General features: G+C 45.4%; 1 protein-coding gene across 1 annotated transcript in view; it reads right to left on the bottom strand.

Moving 5' to 3' along the window:
- Nucleotides 1-5,156: 5,156 nt before the first annotated feature.
- T265_02099 (hypothetical protein) overlaps nucleotides 5,157-7,625 on the bottom strand; it is a gene marked incomplete at both ends in the record, with an annotated part of 33,392 nt that continues 30,923 nt past the window's right edge. Inside the window, one exon of the mRNA XM_009166258.1 lies at nucleotides 5,157-6,360. Within this exon, the coding sequence (XP_009164522.1) occupies nucleotides 6,225-6,360 (136 nt within the window). The remainder of the gene's footprint in view (nucleotides 6,361-7,625) is intronic.

Raw genomic sequence — 7,625 nt, 5'->3', positions numbered from 1 at the left:
ACCCACGTAGTGTCGGGTAAACAAAAGTAATGCAACAGATTGGACATTTTTCCAAATGAACTATGAAGTGACCTTCATACAGCACGTTTAGTCGGACTTCAGACGATTTTCGCTCACCGAGACATTTTGTGAATAAGCAAACCTTTTGCCATAGAAAGAACGTCATGTGAAAGCCATCATGGTACCAACCTGGTATCCTTCACATCTAAGGTGAACTACGGCATTATTTTACGCTGGCTGATCGATTATCGGAGTAACAGATTCGAGGAAATCAACTGGGTTTCGGCCAAGTCGAGGGTGCATCGACCGTATCTCTACCTTGAGGCAAATTCCGGAACAGAGCCACTGCTCCACACGTCCCACTTTGGTCGTTTTTTGGATCTGAAAGCTGAATTTGATTCTGTCGATCGTCGAAAACTTTGCCAGTGTCTGCCGATCAAAGGTGTCCCTTCCAAATTTCTTTCTTATGAGGGTACTGTATGTGAACTCCTGTGGTCGCTTAGAAGTATAGGGTAAGCGTTCGCCTGGGTTCAACTCGTCCAGTGGCGCAAGACAAGGCTGCTCTCTCACCTTTGCTCTTCAACTTTGTCATCAATGTGGTGCTTGAAATTTCCCTGTCTGCTTCCGAAACCTCCGTAAGCGGAACGCTAATGGGATGTTCCCCCATAGATATTGAGTATGCTGATGATATTGCTCTACTTGGTTCGGATTGTTCAAAAACGTAATTTTAAATGACCGCAATAATTCTGCGGTTGGGCATGCGCTGCACATCCGCAAAGTGTAAAGTGCTGCTATATGACTGGATAGGATCAAACCAAAACCTCATGCTTGCAGACGAGCTAATCGACATGGTAGATAAATCTGTTTACCTGGACAGTTTCATAAACTCCGGTGGACTGGCTGGAGATGAAATTATTTCTCAAATCAGGAAAATCAAGGCAACTTTTGCCAACATAGGACAACTATGGCGCTGATGTGACGTGAGTCTGTCTGCCAAGAGCAGAGCTGAAAATGCGACGGAGCAATCCGTTCTGCTTTATGGATCACAGATGTGGCCCCTACGCGCAGAGGACATACAAAAGACGTCAGTGTTTGATCATCGGTGGGAACATTTGGATTAGTAATGCTGAGGTACGCCAGATGTTCTTATGGAAAAGGAACTCTCCCGCAATAGATAAATTACTCAAGCTTCATAGGTTACGCTGAATAGGACATGCACTCTGGATGGCAGAGGACCGTTTGCCTGACAGTGCTCTTCTCGCCCAACCCTGTGCTGACCGAGAGGTGGACATCGTCTGACCTGGCAACGAAGTATGGAAACACACGACCAGTAAATTTAGTCGGATCGACAACTACCGCCTCTCCGAATGGGAAGCCCGGGACTCAACTCACCAATGGTTAATGACATTGGCAGAGATAGCCCTATCGCGCAGTCAATGGAGCTGGTGCATCAAAGCTATCGCCTTCAATGCGTAGCCACCCGGTTCCCGAGGCAACCAAACCTGCCATCGCCTCCAATAATTTGCTATATGTTCCATACTACCACTTCCCGGTGATGGAAACTGTAGCAGCGGGAAGCATTGTGGCTATTGTACACGGTTTACAGCTGATAAGTTGATTGCTATAGATATTCTGTATATAAACATAAGTCAACGCGTTCCTCACAATCACGCTTGAATTGTGCTGTTACTCTCATTTCACCGTTCCGGATTTCACTTGTTATTTTGACACAACGACACATTATCGTTCCAAGCTGGGATCACGTTAACATCGACTTTCCCCATGGACTAAGCAACCATCCTTTATATCGATTACCTGTGATCATGGTAACATTCACCCACGTGACCTTTAAGATCGTAGCCTCACGTTGTGGACCGTAAAGTTATGAGCCAGTCAGCTGATGTTCATGATGTGATTAGACAGGTTTAGCTTATTTTAATGAGTTGTGATCATTCAGAACAACCTTACTACCTTAGCGAAATACACTCATTGGCAAACTAATTTGGTTTTGCGAGAGACTTACCTGATAAGTCCTTTCAACATTTCTAACATTCCAATTTTGTCAATTTCTAAACGAGCGGTTACCAGTACCCTTAAAAAATGTAAATAGGCTGTTGACCGTTGGTACAGGACACCTATTACACAAGGCCTTAAACTAGGATGTTTCATTATGCTTAATCATCTATACGTATGTTGACACCTGTCAAATGTTCGAAAAATGGTACAAACTTAAGAATTGTGAAATAAGCGTCCTCTCATTGGACATAACGCGATAAGCAGGGTGCGGGCATCTATGTCGAAAACACACACGATTTCGGTCGCGAACGACAATGTTGTAGTTCTAGACTTGTTAGCCACTTAATGGAGGCTTCTGAGCTTTAGCACGGTGACGTTTTCGTAGATAATAACAGTTTGTCATTATAAGGGGTTCCTTATATTTGTAGATCTCACAAGGACCACAATGATAATAAACTGGCTTAAGTGGTATAATTTTATTAGAAGTGAAATGTGAGGTATTTCCCTCATTGCTTGCTTGTATGGTGAACAGATGGTATCTGTCTACATCACTCCACAGAGAGACGGTCTTCGAAACTGAGACCGCCTTGGCCGTTCTCGTGTTTTTTTTTTTTTTTGGGGGGGGGGTGGGGTGGGGGGCGCCGGGCNGTGCACACCCAGCGAACCTTTTTTCCTCAAGGTTTTGTACTGCCGAGTTATTCACAAGCATCCTGTTCATTGTTACATGTGTAGCCGTGGACTCAACCTATGATAGATATACAGCTAGCGCAGTCAACCCTCGACTATTGTCAGCAGCAGTTCGAGTACTTGCAGGATGGACGACATTACCGCCTGCCAATGCAAGGGCTCCGTATCAAACCGGCTTGATATGACCCCGAGTGATGTGCTCTGATTGTTGCGCAGTTATATCCGAAAATCAACCGTCCGGTGGTTCCTTTACACACTCTCTCTCAGTCGAAATCATGGTTAGACAACGGGTTCATGTCTGTCCTGGAGCGAGATCAAAGTCTGAATGCACAGTGCTAGAAGTTCCGCCTGTGACACGCTGCTACCATGCTCATTCAAACACTGGATATCCGACCGAACGGTGGTACTGCTTAAATCTCGGAGAAATATCCCAGTCGGTCCCGAACATAACTTGAGGCGACGAATTATCAGACGTCAAGTCAAAGTGAGCGTGTGAACCGATTGTGAATTCTGGTGGACACAGGAAACCAAGGAAATGGAAAAGGCCCAGGAGATTATTTCAGTTGATCCGCACGACCGGTCCCCGGAAACCTGCTGACACGTTTGCCTATCATTGAATGGCCTAGAGGTTGACGGACATCAGACTTCCAGTCGTGTGAGAGAGCTATCCAAGAGCTCCTGTACACAAGGTGGTGTCCGTTAGGGGTGATCGATGAGAAAACGAGACGAAAGCTGGGTCTTCAAAACGACGATGTTCTAATAGCCTCTGACGAAAACCGTCGATCCAGAATATGCAGATGACATCGTTCTCGTCTTGGAAGAGAAGGCGCAGATATTTTTGGATGAGCTGACCAAAGTCATCTCATCCTTTGGGATGTACTTTGCGCCCACAAAGCGTAAGGTCATGCTCGTCGACATGCAGTCACTGAACACGCCAGTCACTATCCAGGGATAGACACAAGAAATTGTGGAGCGTTCTACTTCCCTTGGGAAGTCTTGTTAGTTCGGATTAGTGTGACAGATGAGGCCAGTGCACAAAACTGCAAGGCTCGGATCGCGTTTCCTAATTTTACACCTATGACGGTAAAACGGTCCATCAAGCTTGTGTACGGGCTGTCTTGTTGTAGGGCTGAGACTTGGCCTGTTCGGGCAGCGGAACTGGGACGTCTTCAAGTCTTCGACAACTGTCATCTCGGAACCAGAGCTTGTGCAGGGTGGTGGCAACGAATTCACGAAACAATTAGGAAGTGGCTGTTCGGTCGTGCAACAGGGACTTCCGTTGAAAATCGTGTCCAGTCCTACAAGCTACGCTGGTTAGGCCGTGTATTGTGTATTCCGAACCGTGTGATCCCCATTGCACCTGGTTGGAGACGCTGCGAGATATGCCTGTGATCGATGTCAATGGCGTTCGTGGTGTCGTTTCTATCCAGATAGTTTGAATGAGTACCTGGAGGTATGGGCACCTCGGGATGACTGTTGTAGGCTAGCAATAAGTCCTTTCACTGTCCACATTTATTCTCTTTTCTACACTAAGATCATGGTTGTATGGCAGCGAAGCATCAGTGTTGAACACTGACGTCGTGCTGTCCATGATGATGATGGATGTCAGTCTGTTTTATCTCTCATTCGTAGTGTCAAACTTCTTCGCCATGCGCCACACAAGTTGCAGATCCCAGCAACTGGTAAATAAAACAGACGCGCAAAAGGGCACCTATCTGCACATAACACCTGCCACTGGGTGCTTCCTGTGGCAACCCATCCTCCCGTTTTACATATAGCTTGTACTATGCGATATGTCAAACAGATCGACCAGGCTGCTCCCGTTGCATTTTTGAAACTCAGACGTAAAATATTTAGGTTATCGTCTATGATGTTCACGATCACGGCACTGAAGCATCAAAACTAATGTTATCGTCTCTGATGATTAATTACTCTGTACTAATGATGACTTCGAAACTAGCACGTCGGTGTGGTGTCATTTTGACCGTTTTTAGCGTCGAAAGTTTCAGTTGGATTATGTTCAGTCTTTCCACAGTAAGTGGAAGGAGAGCTAGCACTTGTACTGTTGTACATAACAGCTTTCGGAGGTGTTCACAGACTCTCCTCTCAAGTCGTTCAGACATAGTATCGCTGAGAAAAGCTCTTGTTAAAAAGCTAAGTTCCAGTGAGAACAACTTAGCCACTGTCAGATTCCAAATAAGTATCAATGAAAAGTCTGGCTTACAACTGGTCCCCAATGAGAGGCGGAAAGCTATGGTCAGAATATACAAGAGATATTGTATAAAGCCTTTGAGATGGACATTTACCACGTTTCCAAAAACGTGGCAAGACAAAGTAAATTCGAACCCGACATCCGACTACGTTCTATTCTCAAAATTACCTCGCCAAGAGTTATCTAAGGGCTACCAGTACACGCTCAGGTAAAACCCAATATTTAATGAGAAGACACTATTCAGGAGATAAATGTATCATGTATCATCACAAAATAAAAGCGACACGTACGTGAGGACCCCATAACCTACTGTTGGGAATCCAATAACTGTTGGTATGGTGAATATGCCAATTGACTGAGTGTTAAGCACAACAGGGCACAACCTACAAGCGAAAATAGATACAAGCAATGAGGGACCAAACGGGTCTAACCGCAGGGTGCCAGGCAAGGGGGCTATCGTCGGGCACGGTGTGGTGGCGATGCAGCGGCAGAAAAATCTGCGCCACTGTTTCGAGAATCCGCTCTCAGTGATAAAAAGCTGAAGAAAGTAGACCAAACCACACAGAGAATGAGAACACCAATCCACAGCAAAGCTTATAGACAAATGAATCACCCGAAGGGGTGTACAATGCACACACAAAAGTAAACAGAATGGAAAATGAAAGCAAACGGATTGGAAAGCAGAGTAAGACTTTCAGGGAAGACATACATAACATGAGGAAAATGCAAGCTGTAAAGGACATGCGGAATGAAGAATCAGGATGTGCGTGTCGATAATCCACAGTAGTGGCAAGCGAAGTCTACACTGGATAGACCTCAATTTGGCCTCCGGGTGATCCAAAAGTCATACCTTGCGAAAACAGACATTCGGAAAACAACACAGCCGAAGAAGCCAGAGAATGATATGGAGAGCGGAAACGTAGAATCACACGCGCAGATATTTACCATCGCTATGTGCATTAATAATTAGAGTTTGATCGAAAGCATGCGGTGATATTTGCTGCTTTCAATGGTTCCCATTGCAGTCGTTGGCAACATAAAGTGTGCACTGTACGTGCTCTGTGCGCTGAAAGTCAAGCCATCACAACATTGAGCCGTTGAACCGATCTGAGTAGATAGCGAAACAATACCAGACTAGATCTGAAGAACAGTGAGATCACAGTATGACTGGTGAGCCCAAAAGTATTGGTGTGCGTGGTGGCACGGGCAACATAGATTGAAGTCTGAAATGAAGCGAATGTATTTGTATGGCGCAGTTGAATGTATGGGCGATGCAGTCTGTTAGACGGCAAGCCTGCTCCTATACGCACTAAATCTTGGGTAGTTTGGAGGCAGTGACCACTGGGTTTGCATCGATCAGTGCCTGTCTGCCTTCAGCTTTGTAATCGAATGGACATGTATGGACCTCAGCGTACCGGTGACGAGAGCAGAAATTTCGGCCACAGCTAGAGCAAAAAAAGAAAGAGTGAGGATCAGACAGGATCCCCAGAAATCATGATGTGTATCTTTTAACGGTGAGAAGCTAAGCTGTTTCATGAGCCCAAAAAATAACTGGCTTCAAGGTTGACAAGTCAAAACACACCACGGATTTTCGGAACGTGGTGGCTAGATAGTAGAATCCAATGGCATGAACAAATGTAAATAATGGACGAGCATCATGAGAAGCTAGGATGTTTCCAAGCATAAGCTTTACCTTAGAAAACCGAAAACCCTACATTTCAGACCAGGAACTGCAGTCTCTCAGGGTACAGCGCTTACCAGCTAATAAAGTTGAACGATTTAAGAATGAAGGGAAAATGCAAGAGTCAATTGTTAAGACGAAATCCTAGCCCCATACAAAGGATGCAATAATGGCCGACAGAGATCAACAGTGATGTGCTGAAGTAAGATAGAGTCCACATGCATATGTGCGTCAACGGGCGCCCGCCGTAACTCAACTTCAACCGCCTTCATTCGAGACGCCAGTTGCCGTCCTGATCGCCCCGGCATCCGTGGATTCATTCGAATTAAAGTACTTGAGTTCCCACTCATCCGAGCTTTTCAATGTCTCAGTAGGATCTACAGTGGGGGGTTGTACATCGATCTAACCCAACTACTACAAGATTCTTCCAAAGGCATGCTAAACAAAGCCTCTGTCGAGAAAGTCGCCATCATCTACAACACAACAACGGTGTTCAACACTGATGCTTCACTGCCGCACTGCCAGGAAAGTCTCATTCATTACCGTGTCATGGCAATTTTCTCTGAAGTGAGGAACAACTTATTATTTGCCCAGGAGAGCTAGCCAAAACTTGATTTCAAGCTATCAGCGGATGAAGTACACACTGAGAGTGAGGTGGACAAGTCGAACTAAAGGCCGCTTACCAGAAAGCATTTTGGACAAAAAGCGAACTGAGTACATTACGACCAGTTTCCATTCATAGGACATACGAAATGGAAACAACCACAGGCTCTCAGTGGATGGAGACCTTCTTTCTTTTCTAGGAGACTTCGTTTCGAAACCAAGGTCCCATCACCATCATCGACAGCATGAAATCAATGTTCAACACCGATGCTTCACTGCCGTACAACCATGACTTATTTGAAAGCCTTATTGTAGAGAAAAGAATAAAGGTGGATGGGGGAGGGACTTAGTGCTAGCTTTACACAATCATTCCGAGGTGCCTACACCTCCAGACATTCACTCAGGCAATCTGGATAGAAACTGACA

The sequence above is a fragment of the Opisthorchis viverrini genome (genome assembly GCF_000715545.1).
Source record: "Opisthorchis viverrini unplaced genomic scaffold opera_v5_24, whole genome shotgun sequence".
NCBI lineage: Eukaryota > Metazoa > Platyhelminthes > Trematoda > Opisthorchiida > Opisthorchiidae > Opisthorchis > Opisthorchis viverrini.
Note: the sequence above shows the minus strand (reverse complement) of the source record. Positions and strands in the feature narration are given on the sequence as shown.